Below are 27,232 nucleotides of genomic sequence, written 5' to 3'. Positions count from 1 at the left end.
TACATGCTAAGTGCTTTATAAATAATATTTCATTTGTTCCTCACAATAATCCTGGAAGACAGGTGATATTATTATCCTCATTTTACAGTTGAGGGAACCAAGTCACACAAAAATTAAGGGTCACAGATCTAATAAGTATCTGAGGCTAGAGTTGAACTCAGGTCTTTGTGACTCCAGGCCCAGCACTCTAACTGTCCTACCTAGTTTCCTCTGTAGATAGGAACTCTGAGTGGTAAAATTCCTTGCACGAATTGCAGATTGACAACTCATTTGTACCTTATAGTCTTAGAGAACTGCTCAGGTCATTGGGAAATTAAATAACTTGCCCAGGACCACATAACCATATGTGTCAGGACTTAGACCTTGGCCTTCCTAACTCCCAGGCAGGCTACCTAGCATACCTCCCTCCTTCCCTCTTATAACAAATACAATCTACAAATTGAAAGAATCATTTTCAAGCGTTGATATTTGTCTACCCAATTGTAGGTAGGGGCTGATGGAGAGTTAGTGTTGTCAAAGGGACAGATGCGTGAGACAATTTTGGCAGTGCTCATACTGTGTCAAATTATGAGAGCTGAAAACACAAACAATGTGTTTAACTTCGATTGTTGTACCTCGTTCTCCCTTTGGACACTTCTTTCTTTGCACCACACACTTTCTTGTCTCGCTCGTGGGTGGACATAGGTTGCCCTTTGCAGAAGGATGTTGTATGATTTCTCTGACCCGTGTTTCGGTCCCTCTTTTGAAACCACATGTTTTTCCTTTTTTCATACATGGGCTCCAAGGACTCCACTCGCTAGCTTCACAGTGCACTGTAATGGAATAATAGAAACATTCTGAGTTGGCTAATAACCATTTTAATTAGTAATAAGTAAATGGACAGGTTGTTTTTAATCTTCATTCATTGGGACTTTGAAAGGGAAACTCCTTCAAACTTGAAGGTAGGTTGGATGACTTGGAGAAAATAAGAAAAAATAAAGGGAAGGGAGGAGGGGTGAAGAAAGACAAGAAGAGGATGGCATGTATAAGTATGTGTATATGCAGGTGTGTGTGTGTATATGTATATATATATATATGTATATTAAAGACTATAAACTGCAGTGAAAGTGCTGGCTGACTGGCACAGATAGAGGGAGTTTCATTCCCTTTAAATCATTCCCTGATTAAATAAACAAACAAACAAACAAACAATGAAGGGATGAATAACCAAATATACACATGCACATGTGCATACAGGTCTGCACTTTAACTGATATATATGCACAAAACACACACATCTGCATACATACATGTGCATATATAAATGCATGTATAGATGCATTTAGAAATATATGCATATAATATAGTATGGATGTACACACAAACAATGCACATACATGCACATATACAAGCACACATATAGATATACACATGTATATATACACAATACAACACATACATGTGTGTATCTCTGTCTATCTATCTAAGCAGACTTGTGATTTCATTGGCATAGAAAACTTGCTGATGAAACTCCTTCTACGAAGGCAGGTCAGCCAGCACCTTCTCAGAAGCTTATAGCCTTCAAAAGCTACCTGAGATAGGGAGACTTTAAAGTTGCCCAGGGTTACAAGTATGTGTCAGAATCCAGGTCCCTGTGACTCCTCTCTGCCTCTCTCTCCCTCCCTTCCTGTTGATCTGTCTCTCTGTCATATTCATGCTTGCCTGGCAGGTTTTCTCCTCCTGGGGCCAGCTTCAGTTGTCCAAGTCACTAAGGACCTGCTAGGTGCTTGAGCAGCAGTTACTGAAATGAATCTGAATCGTCTCTGGAAGGAACTCCCAAAGGTTCTATTGAGTCTGTCCCTTCCCTTTGCAAAACATCAGTTGCTTCTTCTCAGTTATATCCCATTTCAGCTCTCACAGAAGGAGATTTGTGTCCTACTGATGAAGAAGAACATCTGGAAGAAGACATTTTCTCTCTACGCATAAAAACTTTAACTTACAACACCTGGGGCAACCCAGGATATTAACTCTTTCTGACTGTATCAACTATTCCTCCCACCGTGAGGCTTTGCCAGTAACCTCTCTTATTGCCTCTTGTCCTAATAAATCCTTACTGCTGAGCAGAATGCCATTCCTCATAATAACCTCAAGAAGACTGTGGCTCTTAAAAGTTCTTAGGAATTTAAATTCAATGGATGATACATTTTTCATGTGCTTTTTTTTGCAGCCACTTTTCAGACATCTAAATTCATCAAGGGAGTAAATGGAAGTGGATAGTGAAGTAAATATAATCTCTCAAGACCATTAAAGAGATGCATTCAACTCCTTTTAGAATCATCTTCAACTTCTACTTCCTCTACATCATCTTTTTTCTCCTCCTATTTATCAAATTATGTCACTTCACCTTGATAGGCCTCAGTTTCTTCATTTACAAAATGGGATATTGGACAAGATTACTTTGAAAGTCACTTCTAGGTCTAAAGTCCAATGATTCCTACCTATTGAAAAAAATAACACAACTTCCTTTTTCTAGTTAAGGGTACTTTTTCCAGTTAAGGGTACTTTTTCCATCTCCATAATGTTGTAAGTTCCTTGAGGTTAAGAACTGTCTTTCGCCTCTTTTTGTATTGTTAATACTTAGCACAGTCCCTGGCACATGGTAGGTGCTTAATAAATGTTTATTGATTGATTGGGATGATAATGATTGTGATAATAAATACAAAAATCATGAATTTTATCCACCTGATTAGTGGCCCAAGGAACATTAAATATAAAAGAATTAATCATTCCATCAACAAGCATTTGTTGAAAATGTAAGAACAACTTGTCTCCATTTCTATCTGAATTCAATTGAACAAAATGAGAAGATTGAGATAATATAATGATAAAAATGATGATGATAATAGTCCATATTACATAGCACTTCAAGGCTTGCAAAATATACATAATCCAATTAATTTAATATTATTCTTATTTTATAGATGAAAAAACAGGCTCAGAAAAGTTAAGTAACTTGCTCAGAGTGAGATTTGAACCTGTGACTTCCTAACAATTGATTTAGTGCTCTATTCCAGGGCTCCTTAAACTTTTCCCACACATGACCCCTTCAGCACTTTTTTTTAAGGCAATTGGGATTAAGTGACTTGCCCAGGGTCACACAGCTAGTGAGTGTCAAGTGTTTGGTCTGAGGCCAGATTTGAACTCAGTTCTTCCTGACTTCAGGGCTGGTATTGTATCCACTGCACCACCTAGCTGCCCCTTAGCACTTCTTAAACTGTGGGTCACAACTCCATATCCCACGCTGCCTCATGAATTGAATTTTTAATAGATAAACAACAACTACTACAACCCACTCTTCAAAATCTTCTAATAATAGCTACAACAACAAAGGCCAAAGAAAAATCTACTCCTAATTTAAGATGGAATGAAATCAAACTGATTTTGTGTCAAATTAAGTGGACTCACTTCTGACCAACAAGTAATAATTGGCTAGTAATGTAGGAGAAATTGGAACCCCCAAAGAATGTGAAAAATATCATTCAAGAGTTTGTTTTTATGAAAGAAGAAGATTTGGGACATAGTCTGAATATATCTCACACTTAATGAAAAGATTTCTCACAAGAAAATAAACTTAAAATAACTATGACACTATATTCAGAGAAGCCAAAAGAAACACAGCTCAGGAGAAATGGTAAGCTCCAATAAATGAAATTATGACTATGCAATCTTGAATTCTCTTAGTTGTCAAGAGAATGGGGAATCATCTGGTTACAAAGGAAGACATATCTCAGGAGCTCACATTTTTGAAGAGACACATAGAAAAGACTGAAGGAGGCCATGATGAACATAAAAAACTGTGGTGCAAACAGTAAGGTCAGGAAAAACAAAGACTAGAATGAACTCAAATATTGAAAGGGTTTTTGTCATAGTTGTTATTATTTAATATTTAGAGTGAAGAATCAAACAAGTAAGGGAAAGGTTAGTTGTTTGGGGAAGATGACAGAACAGAACTACGTAGCTTCTAGTCTGTTTCTTTTGCTCTGCCAGAAATAATCTTCATATTGTCAAGAGTGAGTTGAATTCCCAAATAGGAGAGAGATAGTAAGAGCACATGGCCATTTTAAATGAGCTCATGTTTCCAGAGCTGTACAAATAAAATCCCAGGGTACTGAAAGAACTTGTAGGAGTGATTGTGGAACCACCGTCAGCAACCTCTGAGAAATCATAGAGAATGGGAGCGGTGCCAGAAGAAGGAAAAGGACTGAACATTATTCAACTTTTCAAAAAGAGGAAAAAGATGCATTTTGAGAAACTATTAAATTTCAAATCAATAATCAGCAAAACTTCAGAACCTATAATTAAACAAATAGTTGGTGAAAACTGATAAAATAGTGATCACTGAGTCAACTTGAACACACTAAGACTAGAATAAATGATTCCAAACCTACTTTATTTTTCTCAATAGGTTAATTAGAGTAACAGCTCAGGATAGTGCCATAGATATCTTGGCTACAACATACATAAATAGGGACTGAATTCCAACAGTGCTGTTTAATGAATGAATAGCAATTTCAAAGAAAATCTTTACTAATATGATTCAGGGGTCTTTATTTGGTCCTATGTTGCTCAACATTTTTATTAGAGACCTAGACGGATAATGATAATAATAGCGAATAATATTTATTGAATAATAATAATAAATAATATTTATATAGTGCTTTGAAGTATGAGAAGAGCCTTACATATATTATCTCATTTGTCCCTTGGCAACTCTGGGATATTAGTGTTATTATCATTATTCCCATTTTACAGATGAGGAAACTGAGACAGACAAAAGTTAAGTGACATATATGGCATGCTTAACAAATTTTCAAATGCCATGAAGTTGGAAGGGATAGCTAACATGTCAGACAATGGAATCAAGATTTTAAAAGATATTGATACTCTAAGATGGGTCCAAACAAGCTGACTAAAATTAAACTCAGGTAAATATGAAGTCCAGGATTTAGGTTTAAAAACAAAAGAATCAACTACAGAAGTGAGAAATGGAAGGAAAATCTGGCTTGAGAGCAATTCATGGTGTTATAGTTGATTACCAGCTCAATAATTATCATAATACTGGTATTTAAATAGTGCTTCAAAATTTACAAAGAGCTTTACATCTGTCATCTCCTTTTGTCCTTGAAACAATCCTGAGTGGTAGATGCTATTATTACCCCCATTTTACAGATGAAGAAACTGAGATTGAGAGAGATTGACTTGTCCAGAGTCGCATATCCAGTTAGCGTAAGAGGGAAGATTTGAAAATTAGGTCTTTCTGACTTCAAGTCCAACACTGGGCCACTTAGCTCCTCTACATGAATCAATATTGTGATACAGTTGCTTTTAATAAGTAGGTGACTTAGTAATATTTCAAAAGCTATATGATACCTGAGTCCAATAAGAGTCCCATTGTACTCTGTACTGGTCAGAGCACATCTAGAATAACATGTCCTATTCTGGGAGTGACAATTTGAGAAATACACTGACAAACTAGACAGTGACGAGAAGAGAACAACAGAAGGGCTTGAAAAGAGAAGACTTAGAGTGAGGATGTGATCACTGCAAGTAAGATAATCAAATGGCTGTCATGTGTAAGTGGGAGTAGATTTGCTTTATGTGACTCTGGAGGAATCAACAGATAGAAACTATGCATAGATAGCATAATATAAATAAGACTTTTCTAACAATTAGGGATGTCCACCAATAAAATTAACTACCTCCTTAATTCTAGTGCCTTCCCTATGTTGATTATTTCCAATTTATCCTTTATATGACTTGTTTTTCACAAGGTATCTCCCCCGTTAGACCGTGAGATCCTTGAGAGTAGAGACTATCTTTCGTCTTTCTTTGTATCCCCAGCATTTAGTACAGTACCTGGCTCACATTAGGTACTTAATAAATGTTTATTGACTACCTGACTGACTACCTCATAAAGTAGTATGTTTCTTGTCACTGAGTTCAAGCAGAGGCTGTATATTGCAAAAGAGAGTTGTTGTACAAAGGATTTCTTTATTGAATTGTAAGAATGGCATGGTTAAAAAAAAAAACAACTCTAGTTTGCTTAACATTTCTCTTAAATCCCAGAGGGTGCTAGTTGAGATTGGGATAACTAGACAAGGGAAAGGAAGAATACATACTCTCCAGCTCAGTGGATTCAAAAGAAGTTCATGGTTGCACTGATATGCCTGATGAGACAGGGGCAATGTGAACAATGCAGCAAAAGCCATGTCCATCAGTATAGTAGGAAGAGGATACAAGACAGCACCTTGTACAATGCCTGGAAAGTTTTTTTTCGGATGATCCCATGGTGCTGGGGTTGAAGGAAAGAGATAATTGAGTGGAAACTAGTAACCTGAGCATCTCTGCTAGAGTGGAAACCAAAGGAGAGACAAGGAGTAGAAAGGAAAGTGGTATATGATTAGTAGCTAGCTAATAGCTAATATTTATATAGCACTTTAAAGTTTATAAAGTGCTTTGTAATGGGAAGGTTTCTAGAGACAAAGCAAATAAAAGTTCTAGAATCGTTGAGATGTTATTAACTTCCTCCCTGAGCTCCCTGGAATACACTTTCCCTTCTCTTTTCTCAGAAAATAATAACAGGGTCTTCTCACTGACCACTGCACCATATTGCTCAGATCCTGCTGACCATTGTACAAATGATCTCATTTGATCCTCACAGCAATGTTATAAAGTAGGTACTATTACTATCTCCATTTTATAGTTGGGAAAATGGAAACTAACTAAATGATTTGCCCATGGTCATACAACTAGTGAGTGTCTGAGGCAGGAATTAAATTCATGTCTTCTCGACTCCAGTTTTAGTGTTTTACTTACTGCCACCTAGCTGCCTTATCAAGATGGATGTGGTGGTGAGTAGAGTAAAGAAAGGAAGTGGAGCTGGAGAAATGATGCATCTGAGGCACTTTTCAACAAGCTTCCAACATTTCTTCCTTCTATTGTTTGTGAGCAAAGATATTAATGGGCATTGGTGTCTGTGTGTTGTTTGTGCCTTTCCAGGACCCACACATATTGTGTATCAAACTAGAGGAATAAGTGATTTCGGTATAGTGTTCATCTCTACCTAGAGCTACCTACCTAAATTATCTTACCTGACTTCACTCCCTAAAGAAAGGTCTTGAGTGGACATGACACACATGTGACAACATCCAAACTCCAGTGCAGGACATATTTCACTTGCAATCTGTTTCTGGGTATTGGACAGTAGATAAGGTCTAGGTGTAAGTTATAGTTGAGACTCAATCAACTGGGCCCCCCTCTTCTGAGTCAATCAAATGGGCATCAGATCCAGATCAGAGGTAAATGTTGTGAAATGAGGCCAATGAGCTGACCAAGGCATGCATCATAGTTTCAATGCTGCTGCCCCTGCTGTGGTCATAGGTCAGTCATGACCATGGAAAATTAGCTTCCATTAAATGGTTCAGATTTGGCAGGTAGGTTCACTGACTCATTTTTAAAAGATCACAGTGTCTTTAATTAATACCAGCTGAACAGCACCAAATCATTTACCTAAGGACCAATCCTACCGTGCAAAATAGAGATAAAATAGTCCCTCTTGGAATGAAAATATTTTACTATTTTATTATTATTATTTAATATTCAGACCAAAAAGTCAAAGAAGGAAGAGAAAGATTCGTTTGGGGAAGATGGCCCAATGTTAACAGACAACTGACAGAGCACAGCATTCTTGTAAGGGATGGACCTTCTCCACCTAAGGAATTCTCCAAATGGTCTCCCTTTTCCAGGTACAGAAAATAAAAAAAATAGAAAAAAGTTAACAAGTTCTGGGCATTTTGAGGTAATCTTTGCTAGCTTTACCACCTTTTGGAAATTGTTGTCTCTATTTATTATCCTCTAGAATCTACAAAGAAAAGCACTTATTTTCCTGTGTATCTTTCTTCTATTTCTAGTTCTTTTTGTATCTTTTTTTCCAGAGAGAAAAAGAAGAAAGCTGATTTTTAACTATAATGAAACATATGTGGCTTTGAGATTCTTGTTTTCCAGCAGACGATTAGTTAGCTTATGTCAAACATTTCATCTATTTTATCCTATTCCAGATATTTTGAAATGAAGGGTCCTTAGCAAACTTGAAGTGGTTAAAAAAGGTGCATTATTTCTATTACCTCCAGCATTTGAAAATGGAATGAATCAGCAGTGTGGGGGACCCCAGTGCAGAGTCCTGGAGACTATCATGGACCGGATTGGGATGATGCTTATGTGCACATGTCAATAACATCTCAGCATCAAAGGTTCTTAGAGGTTTTGCCCAGGGGATCTTGAGATTTAATATGTCCTTCTCCCATTTGGGTCACCATCTGCTCCCCAAGTGTTCACCAAACTTGTGGCAGTAGTAGCTGCACATCGTTTGAAGGAGAAAAAAAATAGGACCTGACAGCAATCCCTTATTTAGACAAACAGCTTTGTCTGGGGACCCTCCTTCTGGGAAGCTCAGCCTGTAATTAATCAGACACTGGAACTGTCTCATTCTGTCAAAGTAAGTAAATCCTAAAGCCTCCCTTCTTTTAGTCAACAACCTATGTGACTTGGAGGTTTCAGCAAAGCAGTTTGAGGGCAGGATCATAACATCATGAACTATGTCAATTCTAGATTCATGACCTCTGACTGATTTCCCCAGGGCATTTGTCCTAAATAATCTTGATTATTCTCCTTGGTTGGTCTTGACCACTGCTTGGCCCAATACAGAATTCATACCTCTCAGCCCCAAGAAATAACCAACAGCTGTATCACAGAACAGCTTTGGTACTGGGATGGGATTAGACCTGGATTTTTTTTTTTTGGTCCTTTGACATTATACCATGGCAGATTTGTTTGAAATGTATAAAGGGAACAGAAGAATATCCTGGATAATCTAAATAAAATGTATCCCAGGAGTAAGCATCACGAAAAGGAATGCAACATGATGTTATCATGATTTAAAAGGATACAAACACATATAGACTGACCCCTACATGTACATTACAGATCCCCTCAATGTTACATCACATTCCTACATTCTCTGGGGTTGGAATACTCTGGGGTTGGAATGTGGAAAAGAAAATTTTATGTTCATCTATCCATCTGTCTATCTATCTGCCCATTCACTTTGTTTGTTTATTAGCAAGACTTGAAGTCCTTTTTGAGGACAGAGACTTTGGTCTAATGAGTTTCTTATTAATTACTAAGAATGAGCTCAGAGATTCTCCTTACCAATACTGGCGCACTCCATAGTGTGATTGTTGGCTTCCAACCCTTCAGGGCAGGTGTCAAGGCACTTTCCAAGATGTAAGTAAAATCCATTTTTACACTTTGTGCAGAAATTTTTGTTGAAGCAGGTATCACAGTCAGCTTTGCATTCTGAAGCAGAAGAGGGGGAAAAACTGCATTAAGTTTTCATTATCCTCACTGGATTGTTATGGGTCCAGTTTGCATTGTATAAACTGAAGCTATATGTAAACACTAAACCAAATATTTTCAGATCTAAATGATATTGACCAGAATTAATGATTGATTTCTATGTGATCAAAAAGACTGGTCACACAGTTCATACATATCTGTCTTTAAGGTAGCCTCAAACATCAGATTTTCTGGTTTGCTTAAGTATCTTTTTTCTTTGGAAGTAGATGAGAAAGAGAAGATTTTTAGACATAGTTGTTTAATTGGCAGGAAAATCAGGAGACATGGCTGTCTGTGATTTATTTTAAGAAGTTGGTTAAAACATTTTAACAGAGGCTCATAGATTTAGAGCTGGAAATGACCTTAAAGATCATTTAGTACAAACTCTTAATCTTATTGTTACACAAATCCAGAACTAGAGAGTTAAATGACTTGTCTGAAGGCAAACAGCAGCAAATGACAGAGACCGAACTCAAACTCAGGTCCTCTGTCTTCAAATCCAGCACACTTTTGCACTATGTCATACTACAACCACATAGAATTAAGTAGAAATTGGTGAGAGATGAAGAAGAGATGAGATAATGTGCCTCCCTCCCTTCTTTGCTAAGGTGGTAGGACTTTGAGAGTTGTTAGACTAGGTTGATATGTTGGTTAGTTTTGCGGAACTGCTTTTCTTTTTTCTTTCTTTTTCACTCTTTGCTTCAAGAGATAGTTTGCTGGGAAAGAAATGGGGAATGAATATATTCAGAAATGAAGGTGATATAAAATAAAAGTTAGCAATAATTTCTAAAGGAATAAATAGAAACCTTGATATGATGGTGTTCTTGAGGTCTATGGCACAGGAATGTCTCCTATGTAAGAATGACACAGTGAGGTCCCTTTAGCAGTTCTGTATGTAAAATAAGAGTTATAGGGGCAACTAGGTGGTGCAGCAGATAGAGCACCACCCCTGGAATCAGGAGGACCTGAGTTAAAATCCTGCCTCAGACACATAACACGAACTAGCTGTGTGACTCTGGACAAGTCACTTAACCCCAATTGCCTCAACAAAAAAAAAAACCAAAAACAAAAACAAAACAAAACCTCATCTAAAACAAGAGTTATGGGGTCCAGAACCAAACAATAATAATAGTTTTCTTTTCAGCACAATTCACACAACAATCTTATGATCTGGGGAGTGCCAATTTTATTCTTTTTTGGTGCTTGTTTATTTCGGTCTAGACTGATGATTTCATTATTGTAGGGAACTCAGAGTGGGGAAACTACCTCCATGAATACAAATCAGCAATTCCTTGTAACTGTTAGAGAGTGTTAGAGAGTTGCCCAGGATGCTAAATCATCAAGTATGTTGCTTATGGTCCCCCAACTTATATGTGTCAGAAGGAGGACTTGGAACTGACTTCTGGACAGTTCTCTATCCATGAAGCCACTCTATCTACTCATTGATATTTTACTTATAAGCAAACTGAGTCTTAGAGAAGCTAAACGATAAGCCAAAGGACACAATCTAGTCACAACAGTAACAAAAATTCCCTGGGTCTTTACTCCAGATTCAATACTTTCTGCTCTAGCATCCTGCCTTTCTGAATTCCCATTTGTTTTAGCAGTGTTACAGTGAGATCTCAGTATTTCATATTTTTAATCTATTAACCTATAATTCAATTTATTTGGCTAAAATGAGCGTATTGGGATTTTTATCTTTCATAAGAATAAGAACAAGTACAGAATGAGTCATTTTCCCGACATCACAAATTAATACATTTCAACATACATAAATCTTAGTGCTTGTTTCATTGTGCTTATGTTAACAAAAAACTCAGCCACATTTTTGTGAAGATGCCAGTAGACATAAATGCATGCATATAATTATTTTTATCTTTAGAACTCAAAAGAACTCAAGTTTGGCATGCACCTTTCCTGAGAGATTTATGGCTGAATAAAAAGGGAAAGTTGTTGAATTATCTATGTATTTCATATACTTATCAAATGGAGAGTTGAAAATACTCACTTGTAAACACTACCTCTCTCCCTAAGTATCCCAATTTGTCATTATAGGAATTAAACTAAACCAAACATGAAATAAATTTATTTTGTTTTGAAGCTGAAAATAAAGAATGTAATTTTTTTCATATTTTGGAATGTTAATTCATTTTTAATATTCCTTTGTATTTTTTTTTTTGTTTGCAAGGGGAACAAAACATTTCATGTTAGAAAACCATGCCCAGTTACCTTAGGATTTCAAGGGATCTATAGCATTCCTATGTAATTGATTTCATTGTATATTTTATTATTTTAGGTGATGACAGTTTTACATTTAGAAGAAAAAGATGGATTCTAGATATGAATAAGAAGCAATGTCAAAAAGTGGAAAGTAACTGATTTGGAATTGGGATGATTTAGGCTCTTCTGACACATATTGTCTTACCCTGGAAAAGTCACTTAACCGCTTAGTTCCCCAGGCACCTAAGACTCAGAATTGCTGATCAGGAGTCATTTTACATTAGTAGAAGGATTTTCCTCACCTAAGAGTTGCTTGCACTGCTCAGCTTACCCATCTAGACTTCTCTATCCCTTCTCTCCGAAAATATTTCATGATTAGTATGTAGAGATGATACTTTTTTGGAACATTTTTGGTCTGAAAATCTCCTTGGAATGGGCACTCTAAAAATCTTTCCCACAAGCAGATCATGATCCTTCTAGAAATACATTCTCTCATGTTGATGGATTTCTAGATCAGGCTGGGGGATGGGGAATAAAAACATGGAGAAACATAATGAAATTCTGAAAGTGAAAGGGATTGTTGTTGTTGGCAAAGATTGCAGGGTTCGTATTGGCTAAAAGTTAGATTTAATAGTTCTCATTATGTTCAAACTAGTTATATTCTACTAATCCAAATAACTAGTTTATGGAGCAGTTCTTTCTCATGGGTGCCTTTCCATTATTGTTGTAAATAACAATGATGAATTCTGTGGGTTAGAGTTCTTGTTATAGATATGGTTGGATAAGAAGTGAAGCATGTTCCATTCTCCAGGAGAAAGAGAGAATCTGAGCTAGATAGTAAGTAGAGAATTTAATTAGAAGCAACTTTACACTCAACAGTCATTTACTTGTTGGTCCATATACTGTTAATGTAAAGAAAAATCTGTCTGCTTGAGTGTTGGGACTGGTAGGGGAAAGAACAGAACAGAATGACCAGAATGATATTTTGTTGTCTAGAAACACAATTCCCAATTACTTTATTGTAAATCCCTCCTGGAGCAAAAACAAACAGACAAGAAAATGAACATGATTCTTTAATTCTTTTAAAATGTGGTGAGTTGCAGTGGTAAAAGAAAGCTAGAACAGATGAATTGAGGCTCAGGGCACTATTCACTGAATTCAAAGAAAAGTAACCGTAGACTCAGATCAATTTTGCTTTATTATTGTATGTATTTTTAAAAAATGACATATGTTTATGTAAGTAAGCAATGAAAAAATTCCTATAAACGAATGTTCATTGAATTGGGTTGGATTCCCAGCCTAAAGGGAACGTGCAAATGGAGCTTGGGCTAACTCTCAGAGAAACACTATTATTTATTTCATGCTGATGCCGAAAGTGTGTTAGAGGATCTGCCAATTTGACAGAGCCCCCGAGGTGAAATGAACCGGAGGCACTTACTTGTACACTTATTTATATCTGGAGATCGTGTTCCGTAGTATCCACTCGGACATGAAGAGAGGCACACTCCAATCTGCCTCATGCCATTTCTCTCCAGGACAAAAAATAGCCGGGGTTTACATGACAAACATCCATTGTAATCCGAACATGTTGCACAGCCTCCTTGGCAGCCTTGACTGACGTTAGGATGCACTGAGGAAATAGATTCAGAAAAACGAAAACAACCCTTGAGCCAGGCATAGGCAGAGAACTGATACCTTGAGGAGTGGATCCCTAGGTATCTCAATTGTATTTTACATGTTCTGAAATTAAGAGAGGACTTTTGGGGGACTACTTTCTTGATTTGCCATTTCTTAAAATCTCTAGTCTCCTTCAAGGATTGGCTCAAATGCTTCTCCCACATGATACTTTTGCTTATCACCATAGTGGCTAGTTCTATTGCACTACAGAAAATATTTTTTAATTACTTTGTGTGTATATGTATATATATGTTTGTGTATGTGTATGTTATGTGTATATGTATGTATATGAATGTTCCATGGACTTGCCCCTGTTACATCTATATTTTGTGATTACTTTTCTGTGTATGTGTTGTCTCATCTCTAGTGAGCAGTAAGCTTCTTTTGGGCAGCCGCTAGCTTTTGATCTTTGTACACCCAGTACCTAGCATACTGCTCTGTATATAGTAGCTGCTTGGAGTGTTTGCTGAATCATTTAGTTTTTTTATGACTGTGTTTTTAATGTGCAAAATTGCTTTCAAACAAATTCAAAGCCATCTTTGACCTGTTTCTAAATTGTAGAAATGTTAAATTGCAGGAAACTGGTAGTTTTGAGATTGCCCTTGTGGTGCTGGTGTCCTAGAAAAAATTGTAACACATGACTTATTCCCGTAGTTTTGTGTCCATTTTCACAGGCATGTGTGTGTGTGTGTGTGTGTGTGTGTGTGTGTGTGTGTGTTTAAAGCATGGGCATTATTTTTGTTTATAATTTAGCTGGTAGGTGATACATCACCATACTTTCAGTCACTCAGGATTCACAAAATCAATGTCCAGGATCCTTACTCCTTCATTCTCACTAACCCATGTATCCACTTTTCATTTCTACCTCTACAACATTTCTTACATATGTCTCTTCCTCTCCACTTAAACAGCCTCCGGTGTAGTTCAGACCCTCATCACCTCTTACCTGGACTACTGTCTTCCATTGGTCTAATATATCTAGTCTCAAAAGCCTCTTTCTACTCCAATTTATCCTCTATAACAGCAGTGTTAAGCACTGCCTGAGGGCCCATGCAGCGTGCAATACGCTAGGTGTTTGCTGAACCAGATTAAAATCCAACTGAGAAATATTTAACAAAATAAATAAAAATACAACAAAACATAGATAATGTTAATTTTTGGCTTTCTAAGTTAATGTGTGTCCACAGGGATCCTTATGTGTAGCCGAGTGATCCCTATTTCTATTATAGTTTGACACCCCTACTCTATACCACTGCCAAAGTGGTTTTCTTTTTTTTTAATTTATATTTTGTTTTGTTTATTTTGTTTTAACATCATTAAATTTTTTTTGAGTTCCAAATTCTTTCCCTTTCTACAATTCCATTCCCAACCTATTGAGAAGGCAAGCATGTGAAATCATGCAAAACATATTTCCATATTAGTTATGTTGCAAAATAAAAAAGCAAGAAAAATTAAGAAAGTGGAAAAAATAATACTTCAATTTGCACCCAGAATTCATCAGTTCTCTGTCTGGAGGTGGATACAGCTTTTCATTATGAGTTCTTTGGAATTGTCTTGGATCATTATATTGTCTTTCACAGTTGATCATCATTACAGTAGTGCTGTTATTATATACAATGATCTTCTGATTCTGCTCTCTTCACTTTGGGTCATATAGATCTTCGAAGGTTTTTCAGTTCATGTAGGTCTTCCCAGGTTTTTCTGAATCTATCACCCCTCCCCCCTTGTCCTTTCTTATAACACAATTGTATTCCATCACAATTATATGTGACAACTTGTTTAGTCATCCCCCAATTGATGGGCATCCCCTTAATTTCCCATTCTTTGCTCCCACAAAAAGAACTGCTATAAATATTTTTGTGTATATGGGTTCAAAGTGTTTTTCTTAAAGTGCATGTTTCCCCCTTCCCTTCCTCTCTTTAATAATCCAGTAGGCCCCTGTCACCTCTAGAATCAAATATAAACTCCTGCTTGACCTTTTAACTCTTCACAACCTAGCCCCATCCTAACTTGCCAACCTTTTTACCCACCCCTACTCTCCAACTACCCACTCTAAGATCAAGCCATAATGACTCTGGGTGTTCTCACACATAGTGACCCATCTCCCATCTCTGTCTTTGCAGTGGCAGTCCTCTGTGCCTGGAATACTCTCCCTCCTCACCTGAACCACCTGGAATCCCTATTCTTCTTTCAAGGTATCTTAAGTGCTACCCTTTGTTGGAGGCCTTTCCTAATCCCTTTAGCTGTTACTGTTCCCCTACTCCTCCCATTACCTTAAATCTGCTCTGTATGTGATCTGCATATACTTATAAATATGTATGGCATCCCTCTCTTCCTCCTTCCTCTCTCGTCTCCCCCAACACTTATTATGTTACCTACTTGGGGAAAAGAATTTTTGCTTTTGTATTTGTATCCTCAGTGTTTATCACAGTGCCTGGTAAATAGTAATTGCATTTGTTAATAAATTGATTAAAGAATTTGACTTTAATTTTCTAGGCTTAGTCAATGCAGTGCATAAGATTTTAGGTTTAGTATAGGCAATAAGTTCTGACCCTATTTCCTTTCAATTAGGTTCTATTGTGCCAGGGCAGCTGATTATTTGAATCCAATGCAAAATTGTCCTAAAGAGATGGCTTTTTCTTGCCCACCCTGTTGCTTTTCTTGGAACATTCACCAGGGCATGTGTTTAATCTCTCAATTACAACCTTATGTTGAGAGCAAAATGTGGCATTTACCTCCCTTTTTTCCAACATAAAGCATATGTAGGAATTTATAATAATCTACCTTGAATTGTATGAGTTTGTGTCCTACAGGACAGTGTGCTTTGTGGCTCTTCCCTTTCATTCTATGTCTTCTCATCCCCTCAAGTGAAGGTTATGCATCCAAGAGGGCTCAGCCAGTTCCTCAAAAGGAAAAAGGCAAAGTTATCCCAGACCATCCAGGAAACTAAAAGGCTGATGCCATCCAGGTTCCAAGCTGAAAAATGATGGTCAGCTGACCTGAACAAGCACACTTTTAGATGCATTGATTTCAGACTGTTAATGTCCATTTGACATCTTCAACATTTTCAGATTTCCCTACAGCTATTAGCTTGACATTGACCATTGTCCTATATAGTTTTATGTATATGGGGGGTCTGTGTGTCTCTGTGTGTGGGGGGAAATGGAAGGTTGAATTGGTTGAATCTAAAAGTTATTTCCTGTCTCGGTTATCTTCTGTTATCTTAAGTGGTTTCTTTTCCCCAGTGTTGTATCCATTAAAATATAATGCCAATTCTTGCATACACTTGTCTGGAATTCCAAAGGAAAAATTCTTCATCTTTGTAAAGCATAGGTTTTGTGTATAATCCAATCAATTCTGGAACTCCTACCCAGGAACTGAGCTATCTGGTTCAATGAGTACAAACATACCAGGCCTATTATACATGTAACCAGCCCCAGACTGTACCCTGCTTCATCTCTTATCCAGTCAATCACCCCTGCTCTGTCACAGGCAGTAAAGTCTCCTCCCCCAAGTTCTTGCTCTAAGCACAGTAATCAAATCAATACTATTATTCCTTCCAAAAAGGGCATACCATTGACCCTACATGTTAATTCACCATTCTTTTGACTTCTCAGATAAAAACTGCATTCTTTGACTTCCATTCCCCTATATTTGTTATTTCCCTTATTAGACTGTAGGGTCCTTGAGGGTAGCAACAGTCTCACTATTTCTATTCCCAGTACTCAGCATAGTGCCTGACGTATAGTAAATGTTTTCTTTTATTCATTCATTGACTTACTCATTTGTTTGAAGACTGGAAAAGTGGGGGGGGGGTTAGATTATGAAGGACTTTGAAAGCCAAACAGAGCATTTTGTATTTGATCCTGGAGGTGCCAAGGTTTATTTAGTAAGGGGTGTGTGTGTGTGTGTGTGTGTGTGTGTGTGTGTGTGTGTGTGTGTGACATGATTGTACCTGTGCCAAAAATCATTTTGGTGGCTTAATGGAAGATGGATTGGAGGGGGGAGATATCTGAGGCAGGCAGACCCACCATCAATGGGTTATTATTGCAATAATCCAGGCATGAGGTGATGAGGACCTGTACTAGAGTGCTGGTAGTGTGAGAAGAGAGAAGGGGACATATTCCAGAAATGTTGCAAAGGTGAAATCTATAGGCCTTGGCAACGGCTTGGACATGGAGGGTGAGTGATAAGGAGGAGTTGAGGATTACATCTCAGTTGTGAATCTGAGGGACTGGGAGGGTAGTGTTGTCTTTCATAGTAATAGAGTATCTAGTATAAAGAGGCTCCTCATCATTACTATCTTATGTTGGTGTCAATGACAATGGTTTCAATGCCAGACGGTTACTCATGGCTGAACACTTCACCCTTAATAGAACTGTCTGTCTTTTCAAATAATTCTGGTGACTTAGAGAGCCTTTTACCATGGATACAAATCCTGCTAGACTTACTGAGGAATAGAACCAATGAGACTGAACAGTGTGATCACAAGGGAGCATGGTTTAGATGTAGAGAGGTCATTCAGTTGACCAGCATCCTCTGCTTGGAGAAAAAAAAAAACCCTGAAAAAGCCACAGGAACCACAAGCAGCTCATTCTCATTCCAAGAAGTTTTGTAAATAAACTGAGGAAATCTTTTTCTTTCTTTCTTTCTTTCTTTCTTTCTTTCTTTCTTTCTTTCTTTCTTTCTTTCTTTCTTCCTTTCTTTTTGAATCAGGCAGGATAAAGGGGAAGAAAGGAAGTCTTTTTCCTGTACATAAATTCATAGAATTTTGAAACTGGAAAGGTCTTAGCAATTATCTAGTATAATATAGCAGGCAGCTAGGTGGTGTGGTAGATAGAGCACTAGGCCTGGAGTCAGGGAAACCTAGGTTCAAATCTGAGGCTAGATACTTTCTGGCTATGTGACCCTGGACAAATCACTTAAACCATTTGCCCCAGTTTCCTCAACAGTAAAACAAGGTTAATAATAAGTGGGTTGTTGTGAGGATCAAATGAGGTGATATTTGTAAAGTACTTAGCATGGTGCTTTGCATATAGTAGGTGCAATATAAATGATCATTCTCTTTCCCCTCTTCCATTATCCTCATTTTTATAGTGGAAGAAACTGAGACCCAAAGTGGATGCTGCATTGTTGGGAAGGATGGAATGAGATGGGATGGCAATCTTAAGAGTATAGGATGTTTAGACATCTAAGGCTCCGAGAGAACTGGAAGTGAATATTGCTTGTTGAGTAACGGCATTATTTTTCATGACAGAACCACAGACTTAAAAGACTTCAGAGATAGTGAAGAGGCAGCCCATGAAGTGCATATAGTGTATTAAGAAAATCACTGAACTGGGAATTAGAACCCCTGAGTTTTGGTCCCAGCTCTGCTGCCAGCCAGCTGTGTTAAGGTGGGTCTCATTATCTGAAGTAAGAGAGGTCAATGATTTCATGGAATCTCATATTTGGAAGGGATCTCATAGGCCAAGTCCAACTCATACCTGAACAACAACTCCCCTATGATAAACCTGACGAGCAATTATCCAGACTTAACTTGATGACCTCCCCCCCCAGGGAAGGGAAACCCACTACCTGCTAAGGGATCCTATTCTACTTTGTGATCCCTCCGATTGTTAGAAAGTTTATCCTAACACCAAGACTTGCTTTGCCTCTTTTCAGTTCCCATGTATTACTTCTAGGTTTTGTTCTCTGGGGCCCAGAAGAAAAAGTCTGCCCCTTCACCCACATGACTGCACGACATACTTGAATACAGCAATCGTATCCCTCATCACTCAAATCTCCTTTGGCTAAATATCTCTGGTTCCTTTAACTAATCCTTATTGGGCATGAACTCCAGGCCCATCCTGATTGCCTCTTTCTAGATGCTCTTTGGTTTAACAGAGTCCTTCCTAAAATGCGATGCCTAGAAGTGAACAAACTACTTCTGATGTGCCCTGGCCACATTATAACCTTATAGAGTGAAGTATCCAATAAGATTTTCCAGTTATAATAATTGAACTCTAGTATTATCAACCTTATAACTAATCACGGGTTCACATGTACAGAGCTTAAACATGACATTTTCCATGACATTTCTTAAATTTTTTTAAATTAAAAGTTAGAGAATTCAACCAGGGAGAAATCTGTTCAACATATCAACATATAATACTCATTGGAGACATCAGCTCGTTATATATCTTCTAATCCCATTTTGCCTAAAGACGTTCAGCTGATAGAAATAGAGGTGTGTATAAATTATATATTTGCCTGGACCTATGGTTCCATCAATGTAGAGAATTTCCAGCAAGGAAACTTCTTCTACCTATGCACATCAGCAACTATTCTGCAACTTAAAGTCCTAAAGAATTGCCTGGGTCACTGAAAGGTTAAATGAATTGCCCAAAAACATATGATTATTATGTGTCAGAAGTAAAACTTAAACCCAGGTCTTCTTGACTCCAACATCCATCTTCTAGAATAGATTCACCATGCCATTCTATATCTAGATAGAAATATGTATGTATGTATATGTGTGTTTATATATGCACACACACATGTGTATATAGTATGTATACATGTGTATACACATATACATACATGAACACACAAATGTTACATGTAGGGTGGCTGGGTATCACAGTGAATACAGCATTAAGCCTGGAGGCTGGAAGATTCCTCTTCCTGAGTTCAAATATGGCCTGAGACAATAGCTGTGTGACCCTGGACAAGTTATTTAACCCTGTTTGCCTCAGTTTCCTCATCTGTAAAATGAGCTGGAGAAGGAAACGGCAAACACTCTGATATCTCTACCAAGAAAACCCCAAATGTGGTCATGAAGAGTTGCACATGACTGAAACAACTGAATAATACACATATATACACGTACAAAAGTGTATATTTCAACAATTCCATGGTCTCAATGACGTGGGTATCCCTTACATGGTGAACACTGCAACCCATCCATGACTTCCTATCCTGTGTAATTTATTCATCTTCTTCTATAACTTTTCCACAAAAGATCTATTCAACATGTTGGAGGCTTTTCTCTCACATGAACATACACACACACACACACACATATATATATTTAAGCACAGATAAGTATATCATTGAGACAAAACACAGTATAGTGTATATAGAGATGACCTTCAAGCCAAGATGACCTGGGTTCAAATCCTAACCCTCACAATGACTTCTCTAAATCAGAACTTTGCAGCAGCTAGGTGGCACAATGGATAGATCACCAGCCCTGGAGTCAGGAAGACTCTTGACACTTACTAGCTGTGTGACTCTGGTCAAGTCACTTAACCCCAATTGCCTTGCCAAAAGAAAAAAAATCATAATTTTGATTCAAATTAAAAGGAAAGGCAGCTTCAGAGAGTAAGTGCACAATACACATAATACATAGAATAATGGCCTTGGATCCAGTAAGACATGAGTTCAAGTTCTGTTGGACACATGTTGCCTGTGGGACTCTGGTCAAGTCACTTAGATCTCAGGCTTATAAGCTACTTTTTAAGGCCTTAGTTTGCAGAGAAAGTGCTCACCTACAAGGATGGCGTTTCACCAGGGAATTCCTTGTACCAGTTAAATCACAGATCTAGTCCCAGACCCTTTGTCTATATGCATATTTTCTCATATATAGTCATATATAGTTCCACATACTCATCCTATCTTGTTTCTCTCAAGTTTGTTCGTATTAGTGCAAATTTTTTTAAAATGCTAATGATTATAGACTATGGAAATGTATGGGGGATATTAATTTACTAAATCTCAACCAAACTATATTCTAGGATTTTTTAAATAGGGCATTGCAATGGATTATTGAGAGAATTATTATTGTTGGTAAAATGATGAGATTCTTACTCATCTGGAATTGTTCATAGGCAGTCCTGACCCAGAAGCAGGAGAATAGATTGAATGACCTTTTAAGGTCCTTTGCTACATTAAGGTTCTACGAGCCCTTGGTTTTGTGATCTTAGAGGTCATAGTTGTGTATCATACTTGCTCACTTGCAGGCTGTGCAAGGATCACTCAGATTAGGCTTAGTATTACACAACTAGACATTCTACATTTCCCACACTTTCCTTTGAGGCCAGACTTTCTGCTTTATTTTATTTTATTTTTTTTTAAATCACAAACCACAGGAAACAGCTGGCCCAGATGATTGCTGAAGGCCCTTTGCTCTAAAATGCTATGGCTGTTACTTTAATACTTCCCCGCCCTATGATTTTGTCTGCATGGGCACATCCAACCCCCTCTTCCCACCCTCAACACAGAGTGCCACCCCTGTACAACTTTGTGGGCTCTGTCTGAGAGCCATTGAAGCTAAATAATCACTGTATGACCTGCTTGATAATGGCTCTTACCAATTTAAGGTAGGCCGGTCATTGAATGGCAGATATCCCATCTATTGGCCTATACATAAAGTTTTATGTCTTGATAGGATCTGCTATAGTTTGTATTCTGCTGGCATAGTCTTCAAGAACCACTGTTGTGGCGCAAGCAACCACAGGAGGAATTTAGTAGAGCAGAGGCCCTGGAGTCAGGTGGATGTGAATTCAAATCCAACCTCAGACACTTGACTCTTACTAGCTGTGTGATCCTGAGCAAGTCATTTAAACCCAAATGCCTTGCCAAAAAACAACAACAACAACAACAAATAAAAACAAAAACAGAATTTAGTGAGGTTGTTTGTTCTATGGGAGAAAATAGTTCTACAGGATTTCTCTCTTAACAGCACTAATATTGTACTTTGTATTTGTATAGTTCTTTAACTTTTAAGAATACATTCCTTCACAGAATCACAGCATCTGAGAGCTGTAAGTGTCCTTAGAGGGGCAGCTAGTTGGTACAGTGAATACAGTAGTGGGCTTGGAGTCAGGAAGATCTGAGTTCAAATCTGGTCCCAGACACTAGCTGAGTGACCCTGGGCAGGTCACTTTAACCCTATTTGTCTCAGTTTCTCATCTGTAAAATTGGGGCACACTGCAGAAGGAAATGGCAAACCAGTCCAATGGCTTTGCCAAGAAAGTCTCATGGAGAAAAGTTTATGAGATACATAAAATTGGACATGACTGAACAACAACAACTACAAAGGGTCCTCAGATGCCATTCAAGTCGTAGCCACACTTGAAGAAGAAACACCTCTATAATATGCCCAAGTGATCTTCCAGACTTTTCTCAATGATCTTCAATGAGGACAAAACCACTGCCTCTCCAGGCAGCCTCCTCCACTTTGGGATAGCTCTAATTGTTAGAAAGTATTTCCTTGCATCAGGCATAACTCTGTCTCTTGTCAACTTCCACCCATTGCTTCTATTTCTGCCATTAAGTTCAAACAGTATAGAGTTAATCTCTTTCTCACATGACAGCCTATATAATTATGAGTGTAGGTATCAGAGCTATCCTAAATTTTCTCAGCTCTAGGCTAGTTTCTTCAATTGAACCTTCCATGGCATGCTCTCCAATCCCCTCACCATCCTAATTACCCTTCTTTAGAGGTTCTTAAGCTTATCTGTGTGCTTCCTGCATTGTGGTACCTAGACCTGAACACCATCCTCCATATGTGGTCTAAAAAGAGGGCAGCAGAGCTCTTACCTCCTTGATCATGGACACTATGCATTTCTCAAAGGACTAACATTGTAATTTTCAGCTGTCATTAACACATTCGGACTTATCTTCAGCTTAAAAGCGACTAATACTCTGGGATCTTTTTCTGAAGAACTGTTATCTAGCAATGTCCCTCTGTCCCACCATTCTCTTCCCTAGTTACCAAGGTAGAGAGGTTCTACAGTGGATATAGTTCTGGGTCTGGCATCAGGAAGATGTGAGTTCAAATTGGGACTCAGAATATGTAATACTGGGCAAGGCAATTAACTTATGTCTGCCTCAATTTCATCAATAGTAAAATGGGTATAATAATAATAATAATAATAATAATGATAATGATAGTAATAGCACCTATTACCCTGGTTATTGTGAGGCTCAAGTGAGGGAATACTTACTAAGTGCCTAGCAGCTGGTAGGTTCTTAATAAACGTTTGTTTCCTTTTATATCTTGTAATTGCAAAACAGATTTGTTGAACCCAAGCATAAAACTTTACACTTACCTCTATTAACTTTTATAAAATATGGCCCAAAGATCTATAGCCTGTTGAGATCTTTAGGGATCCTGTTATTGAATGTATTAGAGATTAGTTTTGTGTCATTTATAAATTTGATAAGAATGCTATCTATGCTTTTATCCAGTCACTGATAAAAATGTTAAATAGCACAGGGCCAAGCACAAGTACCATAGATATTCTGCTAGAGACCTCTTTTCCAAGTTGAAATAAAACTACTAAATATGACTACTTTTAGGGCCCAGCCATTTTACCATCTCCAAATCTGTATGATTATTATCTATTCCATATCTCTCCAACTATTCCACGAAAATAGTTTAAGAGATTTTGTCAAATGCTTTAGAAACAAATCTAGGCAAGCTCTATCTACAGTTCTGCCTCAATCTACTGCTATAGTAATCCTGTCAAAAAACAAACTAGGTTAATTTAGCAAGACATATTCTTGATGATGTCATGATAGCTTGAAGGAATTAGGGATGCTTAGTGTAGAGAAGAGAAAACCAAAGTGGCAGGGGGTGAGTAGGTGTGTAGGGAAGAGAACATGATACTTCTCTTCAAGTATTTAAAATTCTATTATGTAGAAGCAGAAAAACTATGAGACTGGATAGAAGATGTGAACAGACAAATTTAGGCTTCATATAAAGAGAAATTTTCCATCAATTGGAGCTATCTAAAAGTTGAATGAGCTGCCTTCATCGGTGATGGGCCCCCTTTCACTGGAGGCTGTATGACAACTTGATAAGCGTCGCATATCTTTTTCACATATGTGTTGGACTCGACTTCTGTTTCTACTCGTAGATTCTTGTCTATCTAAGGTGATATCTAAGGGCAAACTAGAGAATGGTTTCAAGGTAACAAACAAACAATTGTGTGATCACACAACAGAGAATGGGTGTATACTTGTGGAGAGAATTCCTAGAAATGCAAAGTTTAACCTCTGATGAAGTTTTCTTTTCCTTGAGGAAGTTCTGAAGTATATTCTAAAGTAGAAATAACTTGGTTGTGAGTAATGACTTATTATCAGGAAAGCAGAATTTTTTTCTTTCAAAGCACTCATCTCTGTGACAATATTTCATTTTATCTTCACAGCGACTCTGAAGGTAGACAAGGACAAATGATATTATCCTCATTTTATAGATGGAGGGAACACAGACACAAAGAAGTTATGTGATCAACCTACTCCTTAGAAAAGTACTTCTTAAACAAAGATTAGAATCCAGGTCTCTTTTATATAAGTAAACTATGGCTCAACAGTGGAGAAAGAAAGGATGAGGGAAAGAGAAGGAACACTGCACCAGTCTTACAGTTGGATTCTAGACTTGGCTTTGCTACTTATTAATTGGGCCAACTTGAGCAAATCACAACTCCTCTGTGCTTCATTTTCCTCAACTTAAAAAAAAGGGCTGGTTGAACATGATCACCCAAATAATTTTGACTCATGAAAAATGAGAATAGGAATCTATTAAATACATGGGCATGTGAAAATACAGTTATCCCTTTCACATGGCAAGTTTCCTCATCGAGGTTTCGATATGTTGTGGGTCGACATTAAGAAATTAAATGTGAATTTTTTGGGAGTTTTGCAGAAGCTGCAGATGGCATGAGAAGATCAGCAAATGACACAGAGGCTATGACTAAATACTTAACTCAAATTTTATAGTAAGGTACCGTAAACACCAAATTAAACAAAAAGAAAAAAAATCATACTTGTTTTCTGGTATGAAGGAAGGGCCAAAAAATTTTATGCAGATTTTTCAGATCGTGGGAGCACCATGTCCCTAACCCCTGCAATGTGGAAGGGTTAACTGTATATGCATTTGCATGTGTTATATCCTTTTTAATATATTTAGAAATTTTAAAAAGAAGTATTTTAAAAGAGAATATAATTTTTAATTAAGGTTAAGTACGTGAAAAAAGTACATATTAATACACAACTGATATCCAATCTTGCAAATGTTTGGACTGTCATTTGGTCAGTGTTCCCAGAGTAAATTGTTTTCCATGTCTATCATTGCTGAAATTTAATTCTCTTACCCCTTTATAAATTAATGTCTTTCTACGTGTGACAAGTTACTAATGTGAAAATTCCCAAATGGAATCTCTAGTAAGACAGAAAGAATTACTGTACCTCTTCTCCTCTGATGAATTAATCAGAGCCCAAAGACTTTTTTAATAAGTGATTACAAAGTGCTTGGTAGACAAAGAAATATTACTTAGATTATTTAACTCAATCAAAAAATAGATTACTTAACTCAAATCTTAAATGCTTATGAACACACAAAACAGACTGCATTAGAAATGTTATATTTTGTGATTAAGTAAATTTCAATGACCTGCTTTAATTTATTCCTTCCTAAAGCTCAAAGACGGAAGTGCTGTGTGAATTGCATGTTTCTTTTTTGAATTGTCATCAAAGCAAGGTGCTGGTACCTCTCAGACATTCATTTGAGGCTAGGGACCAGTTGCATCACATTTTCAAAATATTACCCATGAGTCTATATCGCAGATTTAGAAAATTAGCCGTTGTACTTCAACAGAAGTGTCAGGGGTCACAGGAGGTGAGGTAGAAAGAATCTCATTGGCCCTCTAGTCCAATCTGGACCTGAACAAAAATACCCTCAAGAATATATCGAGGGGCAGGTAGGTGGCACAGTGGATAGAGCACTGGCCTTGAAGTCAGGAGGACCTGAGTTCAAATCCGGTCTCAGACCAAACACTTGACACTTACTAGCTGCGTGACCCTGGGCAAGTCACTTAACCCCAACTGCCAAATATATGTATATATATATATATATATATATATATATATATATATATATATATATATATATATATATATAGCTCTAAATGTTTGGGAAGTTTTCCTTTACATATGAAAAAACAAAGCATAGGTTTCATTTAGCTAGCTTTAAAAGTGGGCTCATATGTTCCACAGAAATTACTTTCAATCTACAAAATGTGCTTTGATCCACACAATGTCATTTCCATTCCTGCCACATTCCTGTCCTTCTTCTAGCTACGTGGCTGTTCTTAGAGGACAATTTAGAGAGTGTCGAGGCAATATATATGAGCTTCACAAAATCAGCCCTTCTTCTGTATCTGTATTTTCTTCCCATTTGTATCTGCCTTTTCTACATATCAGAGAAGGGGAAGGGAATAAGCATTTATTAAGCACTTACTATATGCCAGGCATTGTGCTAAGTAGTTTACAAATATCTCATTTGATCCTCACAACAACACTGTTTGGTATGTGTGATTATTATACTCATTTTACAGTTAAGGGAACTGAGGCAACTGGAGTTAAGTAACTTGCACAGGGTCACACAGCTAGCAAATACTTGAGGCTGGATTTGAACTCAGATCTTCCTGATCCCAGGCCCAGTTCTCTATTCATTATAGTTATTCCATATTATTAGCTCATCTTTTGTACATTGATTACTTTAGGTTATGCATGTGAAATAGAAAATATTTTTATGTTACCTATGAAGCAATGAACCAAAATGTGAAGGTTTATAAATATTTCATTGAAAGCAGGTACATATGTGACAATTACATGTCAGTTTGTAAATATTTGATGAGGGAATTACACCTAAATGACACATAATACAGGGATATTTAATTGTAGCCATCAATTCTTCAAAATGAAACTTTAAAAATGTTCATGTGTAGTTTACATTTTGTCCTCTACTAAGTTTGAGATAAAGCAATGCAACTAGTTTTAATATTAGTCATCTTATCATAGCCCAGTTCTATTGTAACTGAGGACTCCATTGTTTCAAAAGGTTTTTTTTTTT

At 37.3% G+C, this 27,232-nt stretch overlaps 1 protein-coding gene across 1 annotated transcript in view; it reads right to left on the bottom strand.

The window, feature by feature from the left end:
* Positions 1 to 513: 513 nt before the first annotated feature.
* The window catches only part of RSPO3 (R-spondin 3), a 55,256-nt gene continuing 28,537 nt past the window's right edge, over positions 514 to 27,232 (bottom strand). The window contains exons 2-4 of the mRNA XM_027848582.1: positions 13,091 to 13,282; positions 9,247 to 9,393; positions 514 to 812 (exon numbers count right to left, since the gene is read on the bottom strand). Coding sequence (XP_027704383.1) covers positions 514 to 812; positions 9,247 to 9,393; positions 13,091 to 13,282 — 638 coding nt within the window. The remainder of the gene's footprint in view (positions 813 to 9,246; positions 9,394 to 13,090; positions 13,283 to 27,232) is intronic.

Source organism: Vombatus ursinus, unplaced genomic scaffold (assembly GCF_900497805.2).
Source record: "Vombatus ursinus unplaced genomic scaffold, bare-nosed wombat genome assembly UNPS02006779.1, whole genome shotgun sequence".
Lineage (NCBI taxonomy): Eukaryota > Metazoa > Chordata > Mammalia > Diprotodontia > Vombatidae > Vombatus > Vombatus ursinus.
The sequence above is the reverse complement of the archived record's forward strand: the minus strand, read 5'-3'. Positions and strand labels throughout refer to the sequence as shown.